At 49.7% G+C, this 22,445-nt stretch overlaps 1 protein-coding gene and 1 long non-coding RNA gene across 3 annotated transcripts in view; one reads left to right on the top strand and one right to left on the bottom strand.

The window, feature by feature from the left end:
• The window catches only part of LOC122379142 (potassium channel subfamily T member 2-like), a 155,802-nt gene that overhangs the window by 70,069 nt on the left and 63,288 nt on the right, over window positions 1–22,445 (top strand). Inside the window, exons 1-3 of one of the 2 annotated variants that reach the window (XM_043361090.1) lie at window positions 7,149–7,198; window positions 16,530–16,694; window positions 22,281–22,360. In XM_043361090.1, the coding sequence (XP_043217025.1) occupies window positions 16,531–16,694; window positions 22,281–22,360 (244 nt within the window). In that variant the 5' untranslated portion in view covers window positions 7,149–7,198; window position 16,530. Of the gene's footprint in view, window positions 1–7,148; window positions 7,199–16,529; window positions 16,695–22,280; window positions 22,361–22,445 lie in introns of those variants that run through there. The other variant, XM_043361089.1, reaches the window with a different exon arrangement.
• LOC122379143 lies at window positions 12,475–13,859 on the bottom strand. The gene is made up of 2 exons (XR_006256133.1): window positions 13,123–13,859; window positions 12,475–12,773 (listed from the first exon to the last, which is right to left on the bottom strand). It is a non-coding gene; the product is annotated as an uncharacterized LOC122379143 (long non-coding RNA).

The raw sequence follows: 22,445 nt of genomic DNA, 5'->3' as shown, positions 1-22,445 counted from the left end.
CCAAAAAAGGGTTTCGCGGGAAGAGCTGTCAGGCCTATAGCTTTGCAAATACAGAAAAATGATAAAGACATAAAAGCTGTAGAATCAATAGGGCTACAAAATTGCTATCTTGGATTTTTGAAATTATTGGATTTTGACCCCCAAAAATCAAAAAATAATTTTTGTGATATAATAATCGAAAAATCCAAAAAGTTTTTGAATTTCGAAAAAAACGGTATATATGTGATAGTCCTTACCACCTTCCATCCACATATCAAATTTGAGATTGATACCCCTTTTTTTGGCAAAGTTATAGCGACAAAACTGTTCAAAATTGATGACGTCAAATTTTCAAACTCAATTTTTAGCAATTCTAGACCCCGTAGCGCAAAACAAAGACCACCATTAGACTCCCCGTGACGAGCTGCATCGCATCAATACCCATTTTATGCAAAACTATCAACTTTAGAATTTGACCTTTTTTGGCCTGACCTTGACCTGACCTTGACCTGCACTTCACCAGAAAGTGACCTAAGCCGTACCTGATAGTCTTATAACCAACACTATTGAGTTAGAAATGAAAAATTGGCCATAAAACATGCATCACACAACTTTAGTAAAGTTGGGCTCATGTGACCTGACCTGTTACCCTTGGTGACCTGACCTGTGACCTGACCTGGAATTGTCAGTGACCTCTAATAGCAACATACCTACTAGGCAACTTGAACTGACGCCCTATCGCTGATTCTCGACAAAATGCATTTTCCTCAGTGTTATAGCGCATTCCCTAGAAGACCCGTGAACGGTGAAACATTTTATCTTTGACCTAACCTGTGACGTCATCGGTGACCCCGAGGTCAATGAAATTTGGTTTCCATCGACAAATTTGTCAGGCCTTTCGAACGCCGTTTGAATTTTGCGGATCCGTCCAGTAGTTTCGGAGATACGAGGGGGGGGGGCAAAAAATAGCCCCCCCCCCACCAGGCCGCGTTATAAACAGACCCCACCAGGGCGCGGGTTAACCCTCGCCGGACCTATTGGTTTTCTACATACGCGCCGGCCGAGGGGGGGGGGGTACGACCCCCCCTCGCCGTTTCGCCCCTGGTGGAGCTAGCGCGTCGCGGAAAAAACGAGCGTGTGCGCCGTTATGAGACGCAGAGATTGGTACCCGATTTTAAGGTCCTAGGTCAACCGGTGACCTCTGAGGTCAGGTCAAGTGCCCCAGGGTACGGTTCAGTTTTTGGTGAATAACTTCGCAAAAAACGGCCGCAGAGCGCCGATTTTGGCAGCATCGTGTTCGCCTCGCTCAGGCGCGTCGAGTGATATACTTTTTGTCCGGGTCAGGTCAACTTGGGGTGTTGACCTCAGGTCAAGGTCAGGTCAGCACCCCCAGGTCACGAAGTTGGTCGAAAGAGGTCATGTCGCATATCATTCGATTCGGCAGGCCTTTCTGAGTCCATTGGTGCCTTTCCCGACTCGCTAGCTCAATTTGATCAAGAGTTATTGACGAAAAACTAATTTGACCTTGATGACGTCATAAATGACGTCACGCAAGGTCAACATTGCAAAAGTGACGCATCTAACCTTGCAAGGAGTGCATCAAATCACGATTCTGTGTGCTTGAGATAGTTGGAGATCGTTCCCGGCGCCAGAATAGCAGTTTGAATTTTTCCCCATTGACTTATAATGGTGAGGTCACGAAAATGACCTGACCTCATATGACCTTTAGGAAAAATCCGAGATATACAAGTTGTGGGACTCATAATGGATACTAGATCCTGCAAGTTTCATTTCCCTGTGACATCTCCTTTGGCAGTGAGGGCGTTGCGAAGTTGCGACATCTGAAGACCGTGCAGAGGTTCACTTATGACGTCATAGGTCAGTGACCTGACCTGACCCAAAAATGCGGTTGGTGTCAAAAGATCCGGCTTGGATCAAAGGTCAGGTATGCCAAGTTTCAGCTCTCTATCTCCAGCGTGTTTGGAGCTATCGCGAAAAAACCCTATGGGGGGCGGCACCCGCCCCCCCCTCGGCCGGCGAGGGTTAATTCATATCGCTGAGTCAGTCTAATGCAACCATAGACACTGACCCCTCGTCCTGTCATCTTGGGTGCGTCACAGATCGGCGCTGACCAGTTTTACAGAACGAGTCAGAATACTGGCCCTCGGGAGACGCGAAAACTAAATAAAATCGGAAGAGCCAGTAGCTGACATTGGAATTCTTCCAAGTTCCGCACGGCATAGAGATAAGGCTGCGTCTCAAGAGTCGAGCCACACTATAAATCGAGCTTTTGGACAAATGTGACTGAAAAGCGCATGACAGTTTGGTGAATTCATGGACTTGCGTTGGTGTATTCAATGCATTAGCCTTCGAGCAACAATGTGCTTTGACTTTAGGCTTCATTATCTAAAAACACCACTCAAGGCAAGGGCTAGTGCCAGCCTCATGCTCTGCTGTTTTTTTTTTTGTGGTTGATCGGAGCGCGTAAAAAAAAACTGAAACTGGTCTTTGACTCCAGTCACCTGCCTGTACTTACAGTGTAGGTACATGCAGGTGTACGGTGTAACTACTTACAGTGAACCCTGTGATATCAATTTCCGGGCCACACCTACTGTATTCCTGTGTAAACAATAGGCCGTGCTCGGGGCTCAGAAATAGTTCGCTGCTCATTAGCTGATGGCGCGCTGCTGGTGCTCGCGTGTGCCGTTTCTTCGCTCGTGTGCAGCCACGCGGCCCAATAGCTGCGGGGCACACGTAGGGTGGGTGTCGCACCCACCCAGCGGCCTGTGACAACATTTGTACAGGAGCGGCCACGGTCGCACGGTACCGCCTGGGAGCAGCGCCTTATGATGGAAATTGTCACATTCTCATTTGAGTTGTGAGTCAACATTTGGTGTTTGTGTGTGATGAGCAAATTGTACGTCTTAGGTGCATCCTGATATGTGATATCCTGGCTGTGTGACGAAATCGGTTGTCTGTTTCTGTTATTGTTGACTAGCGCCGAGGCCCGTCCAGCCTCAGAGTCGTCGACTTCTGAACACTACTCCAAGCTAACCGACCACCGACCGGCTGCGGCCGAATGGGACCGTGCCGACCGCAGCGGCGCCACCGGCCGGCTCTCAAAATAATAGTTCTTTTACTGACCAGCAGACGTCGTTGACGGTACGAGCATTGAGCTTGGTCGGTTCGCAGGCTCCATTGCACTTTTTCTATGGCAGTATGGATGGCTCCTATACAGACATTTGTCGCCTGTCGGTGCAAATTCACGCACTTAACCCGGCACCGCCTGGGCTATTTCCGTACCCACATCAGCCGAGGGGGGTGGGGGGGTCGGATCCGACCCCCCCTGTTATCTCGAGAACCAATGGTCGTATCGAGCCCCGCGAGGCGGCGTTCGAAAGGTCTCTACGAGACCTTCCCAAAGCGCTCTTAAGATTTTAAGATTGAGGTCAACTTTCGGGTCAAGGTCAGGTCAAAGGTCAAATTCAGGGGTTTTGCATGATTAGGCTTACGGACAGCGGAATCGATAGCCGCTGCTCGAAACTCACCACAAATGACCTCAAAGACCTAGTGAAGGTACCATGTGCGTATAGGGGTCATACTAAGTACAGGTCAAGGTCAGGTCAGGTCACGAAAGGTCACGGTTTTCACTTTCTGATACATGGGCGTGCGACACATGTTTTATGGCTTATTTTTTCACGCCAAATCCGATGGTAATGGTTATATGTGACCCCAAGTCACTGTGCTGGTGATAAGTGTGCATTGAAAGCATAAAAAATCGTTTATTCCATACATAACTAAACGAGGGCTAAGAAAAAAGTCAATTTTTCAACTTTTTATTTTTGACATAAAAATGCACTTATCTAGACGAGCTTTGTCCCAGGAATCTAGTGGTGCCATTTGTTTTCACATGCGATGTTCAGAAGTGCCTCTAATTCGCGAAAATGCTTATGACGTCACCATGCCCTATGCATGTTGGAGCTATTTTTTACAATTTGGGGGTCAAAAATCAAGATAGAAAGTTGAAATTTGGGACATCTAATGTTCTAATAGAGCTTTATAACATATGTTCCGTTTTTTTGGAAATTCTCAAAATTTTGGATTTTATTAGCTGTTTTCCAAAAAATACAGTTTTTTGAATTTTTAGGGGTGAAAAACGCATTTTATGGAAAATCCGAGATGGCCATTTTAAAGAACTCGTTGAGCTGCGTCTTTTCATGTCCTTAATTTGCAATTTGCTTAAAATCTCGATTTTTGGCGATTTTTTAAACATTTATCTTTTTTTGACTGAAAACGCCATGTAGTTACATCACTAAAATCGATATATCTCAAAAAATTTTGAAAATTTTTTCTTAAAAATTGCACAGGAGACGTCAAATTGATGGGGGAGAAGGTATGCGAAGTTTCAAGTTGATAGCGCAAGCGGTTCATGAGTTATTCAAGAAAAATGGAGGGGGGGGGGTCGGATCCGACCCCCCCCCCCAGGCGGTCGCGGGTTAACAATGGAAACTTCAGACTTCTCAAAGCATCACCAAATCTTTTATCCTAAATATATCAATTATACCCGCTAAATTCAGACAAACACTCGTGAGTAACCTCATCGACCCTAAGCATACGCGCCCATCCTCTGGTCACACTCCCCCGTGTGACTTAACCTGGAATGTCACTGGTAACCAGTACTGGAGTGGACAGTCTGGTCGGGTTAAACTTTGCTATAAGGTTACCACGGCCGCCCCTCGAGACGGGTGGCGTATTTCACCGACTGGCGGCTACCTCGGTCAAATATAGCTGCAAAACAGCATTGCATGAACCGCTCCTGTGAATCTTACATCAATCGACGTGATCGAAGGCCTTCCTCCACGCACATGCGTGATCACCTGACTGGTTGGCTAGCATGGACGCACACGCTGCTGATAAAGCACTAACACTAGATAATGCAATTTTCTCCAGAATCGATGAGGTGCATTCGATAGTGGAAGAAATGTGTATAGTCGACTACAGAATGATGCTCCACTTTTCACAGGCAGTTATTTGCCTGCAGTGGTAGGCTGTGCCGCATCACACGGGCTGAGTTCACAAATTATAGCTTTGTCCCAATGCTCACAATCGACACGCTTAATTGCGTGATAAGCGGCACAACTTACTTAGCGCTCCGGTCAACTGATAGAGCTGAGGAGTGGAACATCATCATGGGAATTGGGAACTATGTTCATTGAAACTCAATGGGGACCACTGACCGAGAGTAAGGAATAATAAATGCCCGTGGGCCTAAGCGGTACCCATATTTCGGTATTTTTCCATTGTTATGCCTACAGATTACAGAGGTCTATGCCGTAGGTTGTAGCAATATGCGTAACAATCTCTGGCATACATACATTTTTACATATATACCGAATTACTCTACTAATGCCACTCTAACGAGCTTGTGTCGAACTTCATAAGCTGTTTCTGAAAAATGCCAAGACTACTGTCCTCGAGGCGCTCGTTCCGTGGACTCGAGCTTCCTCGGCTTTATCAAGCGAGCGGATTGCGTCGGGTGTGACGAGTAGTGTCGACTGCGCGCTGCCATCTTACACACCAAACACTGGACCGCTCTCTGCAGACACAGTTAGTGAAGTGGCTCATCCCCCGTCCCCTTTGCCGGAGCGCCTGACCTGCGAGTCGGCCCGGGCTGCTGAGCTGCCATTTGCTCGGAGCCGGCCGGCCGGGGCCGCCGCGCGCCTGCCACTGACGGCCCGGCCGGCGGCCTGTCCCCAGGCGGCGTCCCAATGAAGCATGAGGCGTCTGACTGGGACCGAGCGCCGCGCCGGGGCAGCGCGCCCCCGGGCGCCGTCACGTGCGCTTGACACACGTCTGAGAGGTGTGTTTAGGCCGGTAAATTGGCCTCGTGTTTATCCGGGTCGCGGCCGCCGGCCATCAGCCGTGCCGAGTGACGAGCGTGGAGGGAGGAGGGTAGGGGCGAGGGAGAGGGTGCAGGCTAGACCGGGCACGATTACGTACGAGCTTCTGAGCATCAGAGTAGAGCCAAGACCAGCTGCAGATGGTATGGGGCCGTTGACTCTTACAACGTCAGTAGAAACACAACCACTACGACACTTGTTAATCCATGATCATACGAGACGGATGTATTGATTAGCTCAGTTAACAAATAACCCCGCTATTTACTCAAGATTTGTTGGCAATGCCCTCGAACTTTTATCCCCTTTAACTGTTTGTAAAATGTGAGACTTCTTCCTAGGTTTGTGGTCTGCGCCCGACCCACAGCTGTGCAAAGCCACTGTAATTTGTGTTCAGCTCCATCCTTTCTACGTGTCGGCTCGCGCTGGCCGGACGCTCTGCCCTCGGAAAGCGGTGGTTTACCGTTCTGCCGCGAACGACGGGTCGGTCGCGGACTGGCATTTGGCCATGTATGTGCCGCTCTCGGCTGCGGCCAAATGGCTGTTTGGAGTCGGGACAGAGGACCGATTGGCACCGGGAGCGCAGAGAGGCACTCAGTCAGACCCAAACAGTCGCCTGGAGGGACATTCAGGGGCGTTTGTGGTAGTAGATTTGATGAGTCAGTTATAAGGGAGAGCTGTGATTCAAACACCTAACATGATATTGTGTAAATATTTGTCATCTTGTTGATATGCTGAAATGTCATCTCAAAAGCTTCGTTATCATTTCACAGTGGTTTATGAGACACTGAAAGTTTTACTGGAACAATATTCTCCGTATGCGATATAATGCATGTGCTTTGCTGAACAGCGAGTAGTGAGCCCCACAGCTTCCGTTCTTGTTCATCGTCATCAACTCAGCACATGTTTTAGATAGAGTTTGACGGTACGTCTCTCGGGCATCTCCAGTCCAGCCTGTGACAAGTGCTCGTCTCTGCGCGGCTCCGGTCCCAGCTGGATACCACCAGAGCCGCGTCTCACAGGACCTCGATAAATCGCTGCGGCCTCGTCAGCGGATTTCGCCAATCAATGTCCTGTATCGACCAGCCGCTCAAAATTGTCGCTGCCGCCGCGCAAGACGCATATGTCGGCGTCGTCGCTGGCGACGGAGTAGTTGTGGCTGCTGCCACCAGGGCGGCGCTGCGGTGGACGGGCTCCGGGACCAGGTACAAGCCGAGGAGCGCTCAGTGGCGGTCAGCCCGTGACCGAGGGACCTGTGTGGCGACCGGCGCGCGCGCCTGGGTCCGTGACGGCGGCGCCGGGCGGCCGGCGGGCGGCAGCTGGTGAGCTGAGCGAGCTGAGCTGAGCTGGGAGACACAGGCAGGAGCTGACGGAGTGGCGGGACACACCCGGAGGCCGGGACCGACCCCACAGTCCCCCTGAGGTTCCCCGGGGAGTGCCGCACCCCCGGGCGGCTCCCACGGTCTGTGTGCAGCTCTGACCCTCACTGACCGTTACCTGCCTCCCTCTAACTCCCCCCGCAGAGGTCCTGTTTCCGGTGGGCGCCTCCCCCCCCCCCGCCTCCGGCGCATACCCCGCCCGTCACCTTACCTGGATGCTATTTTAGTGGTTCTGCAGTACGAGCCTTTTCCATGAAGTCTTTCTTGGGATCGCGACCCGGGCTCAGCGTGCAATCACTCTTACCCGAAGAGATTTAGGATTTTGGCTGCATGAAATAGCTCAAACGAAACCTTCATGCGATTATCTTTTGATGACTTCTGACAGAAGGCATTGCTGTGCATTGTTCAGCAGGAAATTAGCATACCATTATCTCGACTGACAGACCTTTATAGGTCTTCCAATTGATATCTTATGTGTGCATATTTTGAAATTATGGCTGAAGCAGTGAGCGGATCATTAATGTTGTTCATCAATCATCTTAATGCAAGGACAAATGAAATAATAACTAATTATCAGGAATAAATCTCACAACCTATGTTTGTCTTGTCAGTATTTCCTCAACTGAAAACAACATTCATGCTAAGTTCGCTAGTGATTCCTCAATCGCACTCATCCAGCCATCAGATGGAGGGAAGAATATCTTTTTTTCGCCAAAATGCAACATTTGATGTCAATGTGTGGCATATTTGCCGAATGGCGTATTTTTTAGTTCATTAAACCATTTGAAGGTCAAATAACACCAAAAGTATTAATTATTCGCAGCACGATGTAAATTATCTAGTGAACATATTTACGACAATTTTCTGAAAGTCTTTTTACAGCAAGCAAACCTTTGATACCGACTTTTCATAAAAATCGTGATTGATTGGTCTGAAGCATCCTGATAAGAATCAGAGCGAATTCCTGTACATAACCCCATAATTCATAACATAGCATTTCTAATTACGCCATCACTTATTCAGCTCCAGTTTAAATCAGACCATAAGATGTAGTCAAATAAGCACGCACATCATGCATGACATTCCCTTCATGATTCATGCAAGCATCTTACTCGGAAGATTCCGCGCGGGTGCTGCTTGTAGTAAACAGTGTCAGGGCATATTTCTAATGAGCAGAAGTGTCGAACCAGACATTAACAAATTTAATCGCTCAAAAAGGCAACTCGGCTCAGGTAGAAATACATTTCGTAAAAACAAATGGTAATGCATGTGCACAGAGTAGGGACAGCAGCAAAACATTTTAATATAGCCCTCTGCCCTATGTATAGGCGTTGGCATGGCACATGCATCTGTTTTCTTAGCAATATTCTAAAAGAACTTCGCTTTCCATGAGGAGCTCTTGTTACATTTGAATATGCCTTAAAATGCATATATTTTTAAAATTTACCGTATGTCTTTTAAAGTGTTGTTGCTTGTTGCAAATCTGTCAAGCGATTCAGGGAATAGGCTAGATTCAATGTTTTCTTTGATTGACATATGATGGCTGTTATTTTTTTCTGAAGGTGACTTACCTACTGCAAATTATTCGTAGTCCCACTACCCGTGTTGGTAAACACATTACACATTTTGTACAGTGCCACAAGTAGATCTGGAACCGTTACAAATCAGGAGCGCTCTCACGCCTCTGTCAGGTGACCCCGACCTCCGCGCGGTCCATCGTCCCGACTGCGCGCTGTGATGGAGGGCCGTCATATGTCGTCCGTCATAACCGGCTGCAAAACTCGGCCCCGGCCGCGCCGCCGTGTCTATTTGAGGTCGGGACGCCAGAGGGGCACGCGGCGCGCTCTTATGAGCGACCACTTTGTACTCTGTCGACGGGCAGACGCCGATGACTCTGTCGGGGCGTGGAATGTAATAAACGCGCTCTGAAGCGATCTCCCGAAACGACTCATCGGCGCTGATGGCCCGACCGCGCCGGCCCGTCGGAGGTACCGACAGGTCATCTGCGGCCGTAGGACATACCGGACAGGTCAGCCGAGGGCCGCCGGTCAGTGGTGCCGTATACCGGACAGGTCTGAGGTCAGAGCTGAGGGCCCTGTTACCGGACAGGTCAGCTGAGGGCCCTGAGCGCCGCCGCGCCGCTCAGTGGTGCCGTATACCGGACAGGTCAGCTGAGAGTCGCCGGTCAGTGCTGACAGGTCAGCGGCAGCAGGTCATCTGCGGGCACAGCCGTCGGTAGCATCAGCTCTATTGCTGACAGGCATTTATCACCTCCGTGTGCTATATGTGGATTTCAAGCTGCACGACTCATGATACATATTTTGTTTGCATCGAATCAGCGTCCCCTGGTTGTCCATTCCACCTTTTAGTTTGATACTTTTACAGGGTGTTTCACTAAAAGTGTCAAAAAGTAAATGGTCATAATTCACATAATAACAATGTTTTCTAAGGAAATTAGCATATCATTTCATCCGCAATTGTTGGACATTTGAATATATAAAAACGATATCACCGTCACTCAAACCTATTCCACACATCTGCCCCTTCTTTTGATGCACCGTTTCGGCACGTGTCCGGAGGTGCCTCACAGCCCGTTTTCATCTTCAGCGTCCAGACTGTCGGCAAAGCCTTGAATTGTGCTCTTCAGCTCCCGAAGTGATGCGACTTGAGTCTTCCTCAGCTCTGCGAGAGCTACTGAGTCACTGACCAAACCAGAGGCTTAGCCTTGACAGATCGGGGCTTCGCGCTGGCCAGAGGCGGGCGGCGAGGCAGCTGATTATTCGGCCCAGGAGCTTGTGGTCCAGTCAGTTCCTGGTGGCTACAGCCGTTACAGTGGTTGATTTTAATAACTTGTAAGGCCCTGGATATTTCTGATGTTGGAATTAGCTTCTTGTTATCTTCAAAGGCCCTCAAAAAGACCCTGACCTTCTCAACGGTTTCCGCCGAGAGGTGGGGGCAACCCCGCCTTTTTTGGACTGGAACCGGCATCGAAGGAACCCTTTTAAACCTCTCAACAAGCCCTTTGAAACTTTTATAATCTGGAACGTAGCGAGGTGAGAGAGTAAAAAGTTTCCTGAAAAGTCGGCATACGGTTTCAATGTTTCTGATGGCACCAAATGTACATAAGTGTAATTCATCCCTCCTGTTGCGGTGTAAATAACCTGTTCTTGTTCTGCATAAGGAAAAAATGACTAGTAACTTTGGCCTCCTGCCCTCGCTCCGTTTGAGTGTAAAATATATCTTAAATGGATAAATAATAAATGTCCAAAAATTTGCAACAAAGCCACGTGCGCAGACACGTGATTTGAATATTCTATATATCTTTAATAGGCATTTACTTTTTGACACTTTTAGTGAAACACCCTGTAGTTCGATCAGACGTTGTCAGTAAGTGGGAATGACCACATCGTTATCTTTTAAGTGTTGGCATTCCTCTGTGATTTGCTGCAGTTGCAAATATTGACATTTGACATCTTCTTAACCCGCGCCCCGTAGGGGGGGGGGGCCGAAACGGCCCCCCCCCTGTCCTTTTCGGTCGATATCTCCTAAACGGGTTGAGATATCGCCACCAAACTTTCAGGACCCCTCCGGGCATCAATTTTACACATTGTGACCAAAAATTTTTCCAGAGGCTATGATAGGTTGGCCACAAATGACGTCAGAGTGACATCATGTTCTGTCATTTTCGACCGAAAAAAGACCTTCGCGAGAAGACCTGTCAGGACTACAGCTTTGAAGATACAGAAAAATGATCAAGACATAAAAGGTGTAGAATTGACAGGGCTACAAAACTGCTATCTCGAATTTTTGAAATTCTTGAGTTTTGACCCCCAAAAATCAAAAAAGCATTTTTTGGATATATTCGCCAAAAAATCCAAAAAGTTTTTTGAGTTTCGAAAAAACCGGAATATATGTGATAGTGCCCACCGTCTTCTATCTACATACCAAATTTCAGATCGATACCTCGTTTTTTGGCCAAGTTATAGCGAAAAAAACTGTTCAAAAATGATGACGTCAAATTTTCAAACTCAATTTTTGGCAATTCTAGAACTCGTAGAGCAAAACGAAGACCACCATTAGACTCCCCGTGACGAGCTGCATCGAATCGATACCCATTTTATGCAAAAATATCAACTTTGAAATTTGACCTAATTTGACCTGACCTTGACCTGACCTTCACAAAAACGTGACCTAGGCTGGCCCCAAAGACTGCCTAACCCACATAATCGCATTTGTCATGTAAAATGGACCATAAAACATGTATCACACGACACATTCATATTGTGACCCCGGTGACCTGACCTCGCTGTGACCTGACCTGGTATCAGTGACCTCAGATAGCAAAGTATGTGTTTGACAAATAATGTACCATCGATGGTTTTCAATAAATTACCAATTTACTCGCTTTCACAGCACATTTCTTGAATTGCCTGTGAACGGTGAAAATCTGACCTTTGACCTGACCTGTGACGTCATCGGTTTGACCTAGGTCAATGAAATTTGGTCACAAGGTAGTTCCCGGGTGGGGCTATCGAACGCCGTTTGAATTTTGAAAATCGGCCGGTAACTTTCCGAGATCTTAGGGGGGGCCGATACGGCCCCCCCCCCTACGGGTGGTAGGGTCCGCCGGTAGCCCTACGGGGCGCGGGTTAATCAGCAGCTTCTCAGCGGCCCGTTTAATGACTCTTAACATGGAAGATTGTTTGATTTCCAACAGCATGGTCCCAGTCAGACATGTGCATGGATCCGAGTGATGGATCTATGATCTCAGTGGATCTCGAAGCAGAGTACAGGTTGGGATCTATGATCCCACCGGATCCGGCGGGAAAAATACATCTTGGATCTATGATCTCATATGATCTGACGATAAATTAAGAACATGGATCTATGATCTGAGTGGCTCCCACCATGCACCACATTTGAAACCATGTTTTAAAGGGTTTCTTTGTCAATAAGTGACACAAAACTACGGATTATGATGTGCGATCACATAAAATTACTAAAACAGAACGTTTGTGAGTTGAAACAAGTGCTTTTTTGGGATATACCGGGTGTTCCGAAAAAAGTGTCACGATTTTAGTCACGTGCGATTTCCGTAAAAATTGTCCGAAATAGTTTGGCTTAAGATATGTTGCTCACAACCCTTGTCGATTTTGGTGGACAAAACGGCTCACCAAAATCTACGATGGTTTTTTCGCCAGAACAAAAAATCAAAATCGTCCGATTATGGTTCGAGACGAAATCGTACGTCACCGTCCGCCGCCGACTTCGACGCGAGTGTGACATGGAAACTCGAGATCTGCCCTGCAACAAACTCATTGCAAGGTTTGTTAACCATTTTGAGACAACAGGTTCAGTCCTGAATACTCACAGGGGCAGCAGCGGCAGGCCAGCATCGGTTTCAAAGTCCCCAGAGACCATCGCGGCCGTGCGAAATTCCGTCATTGCCAGTCCCAAGAAGTCGCTCCGTCGACGCTCTCAACAGCTCGGACTTGCTAAAACCAGCGTAAGACGCATCCTATGCGACGAGCTAAAACTGTCATCGTACATAATATCCACCAGACATAAGATGACGGATCGGGACAGGCAAAAGCGGCAAGTCATGTGTCAATGGATCTCCAACAAGATGGAGAGGAACGCGCGGTGGGTGAACCGAGTCTGGTTCTCAGACGAGGCTCACTTCCACCTGAAGGGTGCGGTGAACAACCACAACAACACTGTTTTAGAGTCATATTTTTTCCCAGGTATATGTTTGTAGATATAAAACTTTATCGGAATTCACTGGGATTGTATTGCATACGCAATACAATCCCAGTGAATTCCGATAAAGTTTTATATCCACAACAACACTTTCTGGGGTAACTCACCACCGGAAGAAGTAACGGAGAAGCAGCTGAAGGGCCCGAAGGTCACTGCCTTCGTGGCCTACAACGCCACTCACGGCCTCCTCGGTCCCTACTGGTTCGAAGAAGATGGCCGGACCGTCACCATCAATGGCGAGCGCTACCGCGAGGTCATCCGGGAATTCTACGCGGATCTGACCGATATGCTCACCGATAACCAACTGCAACAGGCATGGTTCATGCAAGACGGAGCTCCGCCTCACACTGCGCGTGAGAGTATCGAATGCCTTAAGGAGCTGTTCAACGCTCGCCTCATGTCTCTCGGCACCGCCCATGAGTGGGCTCCCCACAGCCCTGATCTCAACCCGCTAGACTTTTGGCTGTGGGGGGCTGCCAAGGACACTGTGTACGCAGGCAAGCCCAAGACACTGGTCCAGCTTAAGCAGAACGTCGAAAGATACCTGCATCAAGTCGGTCCCGAGACTCTGACGAAAGTCGCTGAGAGTTTCCAGGCCAGAATCAAGGCGTGTCTCAACCGCGGTGGTGCCCATATCGAGAACGTGAACTACAAGAAGTTCGCGTAAACTTGTGATCGCAGGAACTCCTCTGCCCTCTGGCAAGGAGTTATAGCACTGATACGAGAGTAACCTTGTTGAAAAACGACAAACGTGAGCTTTCATATGGTGTATGTTTTAATGCGTTAATACTTGTCAAGCGTTTATAATACACGTTTGAAACTGTGACACTTTTTTCGGAACACCCTGTATGTGTTGACAAAAAATAAGTGAGGATCTATGATCTCACTGGATCTCCAGCAAAAAAATGAGACTCGGATCTGTGATCCCTACGGATCTCTCGATAAATTACAGAGCTGGATCTATGATCCCTTCGGATCCGAGATCAGGATCCGTGGGATCAGATCCCAGATCCATTTTCTCGGATCTATGCACATGTCTGGTCCCAGTTATTGTGACAGTTTGTGAAATCTGGGTAAACTAATAGAGAAAAAATCAAATATTTGATCTCAACCTAAATTCATTGCGCAAATGATCCAAGAACCTTACAAATTTTGGCGTAGTGACCTTTTGATGCCATACTTCATATCCCAGCCCCATAAGTCGGATGTGTATTGTTGGATTTTGTACATCAAAATATTTGATATGATAACCGACGTACCGATTCAGAAAATGTGGAAAATAGACACCATGGATATCCGGACAATGAACGCACGGATATCCATGTCATCGCCGAAGCTGATGCATATGTTGTGTGATGTTGCGTTCCAAGACCGCCAGAAATCTAACAAAAAAAAAACAGAACTAAGTGTTCTTCGAACAATGAGAAGGCACCCGATATAACTCTGTTTCCGTTTACCCAACAGGTAGCTGTTCAGGTAGACGGATCCACGTGTGTGTTTCCCTATCGACCTCTGTGTGCGAGTATAGGCCGACCGGTGTGCCGTCGGCGACAACAATATTATCAGTGATATCAGAGCCGCTATGACGGGCCATCCATCAGACCAACTCGATTAGCATCGGAGATGTGCGCCGCGGCGTGAGGTCAGAGGTGATCCCGGCCGAGCAGCATCACTTACCCCGGCCAGGAGCATCGCTCAGCCCAGGCAGGGCAGCGACCGCGGCACCTATCCCAGGCAGGGCAGGGCAGCGAGCAGCGGCGCCTACCCCAGGCAGGGCAGGGCAGCGACTGCGGCGCCTACCCCAGGCAGGGCAGGGCAGCGACTGCGGCGCCTACCCCAGGCAGGGCAGGGCAGTGAGCAGCGGCGCCTACCCCAGGCAGGGCAGGGCAGCGAGCGGCGACCCTATAGCCCAGGCAGGGCAGCGATACCGCGGTCCACAGCGCGTGCCGAATCACATCAGCTGACCGCCGATATAAATACGGGCCGACCGGGCTGCGGTAGCGGGGGCTAAGTCCGTTATTGCGTGCTCATAATCTGTCTGTCGTTTGCATCGGCTGTCCATCTGCTCTGCATCGGCTTTGCATCGGCTGTATCAGAGATGAGCACTGAGCACTGAGCAGTGAGCACCTTGATATGGTGATCAGATATCCTCGAAGGACGATTCCATTTGTGAGGGTCGCCTACAATCCTAAGCAGGTTCCAAGTACAATATTTCTCTCAGCACGTCTGGTTTGTATTTTAGCAGCGATGACTCGCGTTTTGCTTGCATATATTTTGCGATACATATGTATACGCATAAACCTTTCTGGACCTCTCATCATCTCATGTGATACAAAATTCGACACAATTATGTGAGCGATCCACAACGGAATTTTGAAAACTCTCTGCTAGTGATTTACACGTTTATGAATTTATTAGCTAAGCTCCGGTTATTTTATGAGTAATATGTAGTAATCAATCATTATACCTATATACGTAAATCATTGTGCTAGTCCAGTTCCCGAAACTGGATACACAATGCTCGTCAGCTACTTCGCCGCATGGGTGTTGCCATGAATATAAGATATTTTGCCCAAATCTGTTTCATAAGTGGAAGCTTCTGCTACTCAAATCTATTACGCTTAGCTTGTAGGAATTCCTTCTTAAAGTTGCGGAGCTGTGTCTCACATTCAAGATATTTGTCTTGTCAAAATGCTGCTATTCTTCCTCCGTCTTCTTCTCTGTGTCTATCGATTGATACGAAACAAAGGTGTGCTTCACGGACGCTCGCGTGTTGTGCTGAAGGAGTGGGAACCAGGGCACCCTCTTCACTCTTGATACTGCTTGAAAAGCCTACAGGAAGCGAAGCGGGTTGGAGCACCACCCTTGAAACAAAAAGGCTTTGTTGCTCACAAAGTATTTGATTTTTGTTCGTTATAATTTCACATCACAAGCAGCCCTGAGCCCCTGAGCCTGTTGCAAGCTATTGTTTTATCCAAGAATGGGATCCACGATGGGTTTCAAGCAATTGACACGAACATTCGTGTCATATACAATCTTATATGATGTGTAAGGTTGACTCATGAACTGGTATGCAGGCAAATTAAAAACATCCCAATCATGCATCACTTTTTCGGTTCATGGAGAAAGCGTAATGTTTTTCCCACATGGGCGTGAAATCCAGAGCCGTTCGCGCGCGGAGTGCCGACTATGCTTTCATATTAGATAAGCCACATGTAGTTTCATGCAACAACACAAAACAAAAAGTGCTATCGCTCGACAGTAACAAAGCCCCAAACATGTATTCTCATTGATAATTCATTCACATCATTGTACCCTCATACTTCACATCCTCCCGAACTCTGGGCGCCCCTCCCCCTCCCCCCTCCCCCCTCCCGTCTCCCCGGCCTCCGGGTGTTGCACACGTCGCGTCCACCCGTCTGCAGCTCACCCGGCCAGCTCCGCGCCCGCCCGCAGCTGCCGCAGCCAGCTGACAGCTGCCCCGCTGAGCGTCTCGCGCTGACCGCTCCCGCAGCATGTCCAATGTGTTCTTCTTCCGTCTGCGCTCCCTGCGCCGCGAGCAAGAGCGGCGCAAGACCTCGCGCTCGAACGTGCTCACAGTGGCCCCGAGCCGGCTGTTCGAGAGAACACCCATGGAGCCAGCAGACAGTCTGGACAAGGTGGCCGAGGCCATCCCCAGGTAACTGAGGAAGGGCAGGGGAGGGAGGGAGAGGAAGAGAGCCTGGGCAAGGTGGCAGAGGCCATCCCCAGGTAGCTGAGGGAGGAGAGGGGAGGGAGGGGAGAGGAAGAGAGCCTGGGCAAGGTGGCGGAGGCCATACCCAGTGAGGGAGGGCAGGGGAGGGAGGGGAGAGGAAGAGAGCCTGAGCAAGGTGGCGGAGGCCATACCCAGGTAGCTGAAGGGAGAGGGGGACGCAGGAGCCCTCTGAGGGGGCACGGCGTTTGAGATGATTGTGGTGGACGTATGTGTATGCGTTGTGAAATGTTTCACCTGCATTGATGAGACGAATGCTACTTTTTGGCGGTGATTGGGTAAAACTTAACAACGGTCGACATTGTGGCAGAGTTTCTCTTATCAACTAATGATAATGGAGGAGTTGGTCTATTTCACTGAAGCGCAGCTGTGACCCTCAGGACTGTAGCAAGCCTGATCTGGACGGTAGATACCTCCATTGAATTCAGGTCCAAGTGTTCCGTTCCATAGATTAACTATTGTTCGTGTAGCTAATCAGATAGATTACAGTCGCATGGCGTGGTGATCTCATCAACTGCCTAAGAGCGTCAAGGTGCGTAATCCCTTCATATCGGACATGAAATAAAAACGGTGCAGACATCTCCCATCATGTTTTGTTTCCTTCTATATCAGAAGCACAGCATTTTGTGATTAATGCTTATTTGCATCGTGCGACATATTCGCATGATGAAAACATCTAAATATCATCACATGGGCCCCAGCCGACGACAGCATAGGAACCTACATGTACAGTTTTATCACAAATTTGTGCATACCACAATGATTGACAGAAATCGTTTGCGCTTTAGATTTGCATTAATATAGAATAGCCGCCCGTTGCGATCAATGACTCCTGCGAAACATTTCTCAGTCTTGGGAGTCGTTCCTAATTAACATCGGCCTCAGCTAATCGTCTAATCGCTTTTACCTGTTCTTCCTTTCCATGGGGAAGTGCTTGGGTCAATGCCTGGGCGCAGCACTAAGTGGCGTGCGGTCAAGCTTCACGTAACTAATTGGCAGGAGCAAGGGCCTGAAAATGCGGTTTTACGCTCTGGGCTTCGATGTGTGCGTGTGGACACTCCAGACAATTGAAAAGAATTAACAGGATATGCCAATGTTAAACCTGTTGATTGAACTGTGGATTGCTGCTCAACAACGACGAGTGACACTTGGAAGTGTCTAGGTTAATTCTTCTCAGCTGTGGATAAATATATGATGACGAAAGGTATGAGAGAGAAACAATGGAAGTGAAAGAAGCAGATGAGGTGATAATGAAGCAAACTATAAGTCAAATGCCTACAAATTATAGGCATTTGACCGATCTGTTTTCAGTTATTCAGCAGGCACCGGCACTCGTTACGCCCGGCTTCAGGGAGGTGTAGGGGTGCCTTCCGAATCGATGCACTGTTAAGGATTTAGGACGTTGATCTTGATGAGGCTTCTCATTGCCTTAATGTGACGGGTGCTCCGTTTTGCAGTGGCAGCAACGAATGCTGCTGAGATTTTTCGGTGTCGAGGAATAGAGCCGCTGTGCTCAGCGCTGATGCTGATCCACGAGCGACAATCAGCTGCTGATTATGACCCATTTTCGCTGTCGGTGATCAACCATCACATGTCATGTTGTGGTTGCGAAGAACGCTAATTGCTTTGTTGCAGCTATACAAGCATATCTAATGGTTAAATAAGTTATTTTGAGCTCCCTTGCTTACATGCATTCGTAAAGCAAATATGCGTAAAAAATCAATTAAATGATACAAAGAGTCGGTAATTCGAAGCTACTTGATTACGCTAGAGTTGATCACGATCAAGGTCGGCTTTAGTTCAGGCAAACAACTTTCATTCCCATTTCGCATATGATCGGCATCAGCAAGACCGGGCAACTGCAACGCTGCAGTGGCGCTATCCCTGCGCCGACCGACACTCCCGTGTCGGCTCGGCCGTCCGGCAGCGCGCCCCAGCAGTCAGAGGTCGCCCAGTAATAATTGCCTGTGCGGCGCGCCGGACCGTGCACTGGACGCACTCGAGCGGCGATAGGTCGAATTTCACGGCGTCCCGAGGCCGTGTTAGGTGGCGTAGCCATGGAAACGGACGGGATCAATCCGGCCGACCGATGTCAATAGTGATCGCAATCCGGCATCGACGCGTGAGCGGCATCGGCCGGCTTATCCGGCTGAAAAACAGTGCCGCACCCTCGGCTCGGCGCGGCTCGCCGCCAGCCGCCGCTGCCAGGTGATGCCCGTGACCGGTGGTCGGTACCGTGTGGGCGCGCGACGCGTGTGTCTCATCCGCGCCAGCAGAGTCAGTTAGCATGTGTCGTGACTGACTACTTGACTAGTGATGCGCCGCCTACAGCGTCAGTGCGCGCTTCAAGGACAGACTCAATTTTTCAGAGCCAATCCCCGCGGCCGGTCCATAATACATCGGTCTGGTTCCTAATTAGACCGCATCGATTCGTGGGCTTATAACGGCGAACAGAGCGATATGCATCGATCGCCGGCGGGCCGGTGATCCGGTATTACACGCATTCGGCGGTGGTCCCGGGAGGCGGACGGACGGAGTGACCGGCGCAGGGCGACGGTAGTGGCGCGTCAGAGACACAATTCGCCGTCACCTCGGAGCCAAGATCGTGTCGCCGTTCGTGTGTGCGTCAGCAGTGGTGACGGTGGTGGCGGCGGCAGCGGCGGCGGCGGCGGCGGCGGGGTCGAGGACTAGGTGGTAATCGCAGAATCTGCTGGCTCAAGCCGATCGCCTTAGTTTGGGCTGTGTGGCGTTTTTGTGCTGAGCTGAGCTCCGATTCTGCGCCGGGGACGGCCCGCCGACAATTCCCGTCGGATAGAGAGGGACGGACAGAGCGGGCTCCCCGGCAGGGACGGCACGGAACGGGACGGGACGGGACGGGACACGGGACGGGACGGGACGGGACGGGACGGGACGGGACGGGACGGGACGGGACGGCGCCTATCTTCCAATGAAAGGCCATCTTTCAGCTCATTTTTCATGCTAAACAAAAGCTTAATACCTACCTTGTTGAGCCTTATCATTTTTCTCACCGCTGATTCAATTATTTTGATGTTTGACAGCCTGTATTTTTGTATCGATTGTGTCTGTTTTTCCATTCTGCAGTAAGTGCGCCATTAACTAGCGCTCACATTTTGTGAGTGTTTGTTAGCTAAGTAGCACAGGCCGGTCCCTACGTGGCCTCACTTAGTGTAATTACCAGGGGTTAACCAGGCGCCGCTGTCGAATTGCCCAGTTAGGAGAATGACTCCAATGATTTAATGAGCGGATTGTGAGCCGATCGGCGCGCGGTGGCCGCCAGTTGTGTGGACGATACAGGCCCGAGCGGTCGCGGCTGCCCGACCCTCCCGCTGGTGTCAGTCACCGGCCGCGGTCCACCGGCCCGGTACCCAGGTGGGCCGGCGATCTGACCCCTGCCGCCGCCGCCGCCGCCGCCGCCGCCGCCGCCTCCAAATCGCCGCTGTGGGCGGCGGCCAGCTGCGACCGGCCCCTCAGAGCCGACCCGGCCCAGCCGTCAACCGGCCGACTCCCGCAGGTGTGCCGCGGCCGTCGTCCGTCGCCACTCGAGTAGCGACGAGTGCGTCTGCCGGCCGTTAAACCGCACTCGACCGTGCCCAGTCAGCGGCCCACGGGCGCCCCCAGCGGGTCAAAGGTCAGCAAGAACCTGTCCACGTCGTGCGGACGTCACGTCGGACGTGCGGACGTGACTGTGAGATTGTGAGGACGGACGAGTGGGGACTGGCGACGGCACCTGAGAACTGAGGCCGAACCGATCGCGTGTGGTGTCTGACCTCGGTCCGGAATTTGGTGGGCTACAATCAAGACAACTGCGAGATAGACGAAGCAAAAGTTGTCTCACTTTTTACTGTTCTTGTTAAAGCAGCGTCTACCTTGGAGGCGAGTCACAATCAACGCAGAACAAAACAAATCCAACTCTCAACAGCGCCCTAAAACCAAACCAAACAGCCCGAGACGAACGTCAGCACAGGCTCCGATCACCGGGCATTCCGTGGTGCCGGTCCACCCTCACGTGCGCCTTCTGCCGCGCCACGTGCCGCGCTCTCCTGACACCGTCACGAGGCCATCACCATGAGGCGGCAGCGCTCGGCCGACGCCGTCTACCAGAGCATCTGCCAGGACGAGGACGGCGCGTGCTCAGTGCGGCTGCTCTCCAGTCGCGGCGACTCGCTGGACGAGCCGGCTGAGGAGCTCCAGCCCTGCGGCTCCCACCTGTGGCCGTTCTGCTTCCACGCCGCCGGCAGCTACGAGGCCATCCCGCGGTATGTGCGCAGTGACGTCATTGGTGGGCAGCCGTGACGTCATTGGTGACTGGTGGTGCGGTGGTCATACTGCCCGCCGGTCAACAAGGTCATAATGATTAACTTGATCGTGTGCATCGAGTTGAAGCAGTAACTGTTCATGCAGACGCCGTAAAGTTAAATGGTTTGTAATATTGCATTGTGCGAGAATACAAAGCATTTCCTAATAGCCGTGATTGTTATAACGTTAATTTACTGATGGTATCTTTGGGCCATTGATAAAGTGGCAAAATCAAATTGTTTGGCAAGAAATTGACGGTGCCCAGAACCCTGAATATGCTCACTGAGGGGAGAGTAGATTAATCCCAGTAGAAACCCGCTCTTTACCTTCCATGTTAGCTCGTATACCTACGCACCAGCTAGAGGCATGAGCTTTTGGGGAAACATAGGACATAAGGGTCAATTTTTACGAAACCTAGCTGGACTATGTGGAATACCTATTGTCATGTAGAAATAACACATGAAGTTCCAGCTATATTTGTAAGAAATCGTAATCGATTTTTAATCGTTAATGATTTAGTGATCGGGTGAAACCTACTTCTGTCCGTTGAGAAGTGCCCCGTGGGACAGACAACCTTGCCTCTAAAACAGCTGCCCCGAAATGTGTGCTTCAATGGGGACCATGCTCTCCCCCGTTTAGTATGTGGAGTGATCGTCAGCACGGACCAAGGAAGTGTGATCAAGAGCTCTGTTCGCCCCCCGTTTATTTATCAGCAGGCTGCGAGCATGCTGCTACTTCGTGGCTCCTCATTGGTCGAATTCAAGTGGTCTATTCGTTAGACCAATGAGAGGCCAAGAAGCGCCAGCAATAACTTCCTTATATGGGGAAAACCGACAGCACGCTGATATAAAAACAGCGACCAAACTGAGCTTTGGACGCGAATGGGCTGGTCCTGACGTGCTTGAATCGTTACTAATATAATTTTTCAGGTGCTTAAAGTGTTCGCACGTCTACAGGTCTTCCACATAGCTTACATACGCCATTACTTTGGACATGTGGGCTTTTACTATAACGATGTGAGCCTTTCTGACCACGATATTATTTCAGGAGAAACCAACGATGGAGACACTCTCATTTGTACATCAGTTATTTCAGAAGCATATGCTTCGTCATTTGACAAAAAGACAGCAATACAACTTTGCCATGTTTTTGGTATTTCCTGTGGAATATTAATGTTTCTCTTTTCGTCTGTTTCAGAGTCCGCGTCGAGTACTACGTCAACGAGAACACGCTGAAAGAGCGGCTGCACCTCTACTTCATCAAAAATCAAAGATCTAGTAAGTGTGTCCAGTTCCACATTATTTTATTACTACCCGCGTCTAAGTGAGCTCTACATCGCATGTAACTCGCTACATTATTGTC

The sequence above is a fragment of the Amphibalanus amphitrite genome, unplaced genomic scaffold, assembly GCF_019059575.1.
Source record: "Amphibalanus amphitrite isolate SeventyFive unplaced genomic scaffold, NRLGWU_Aamphi_draft 000072F_arrow, whole genome shotgun sequence".
Lineage (NCBI taxonomy): Eukaryota > Metazoa > Arthropoda > Thecostraca > Balanomorpha > Balanidae > Amphibalanus > Amphibalanus amphitrite.
This window is presented reverse-complemented; position numbering and strand designations above follow the sequence as displayed.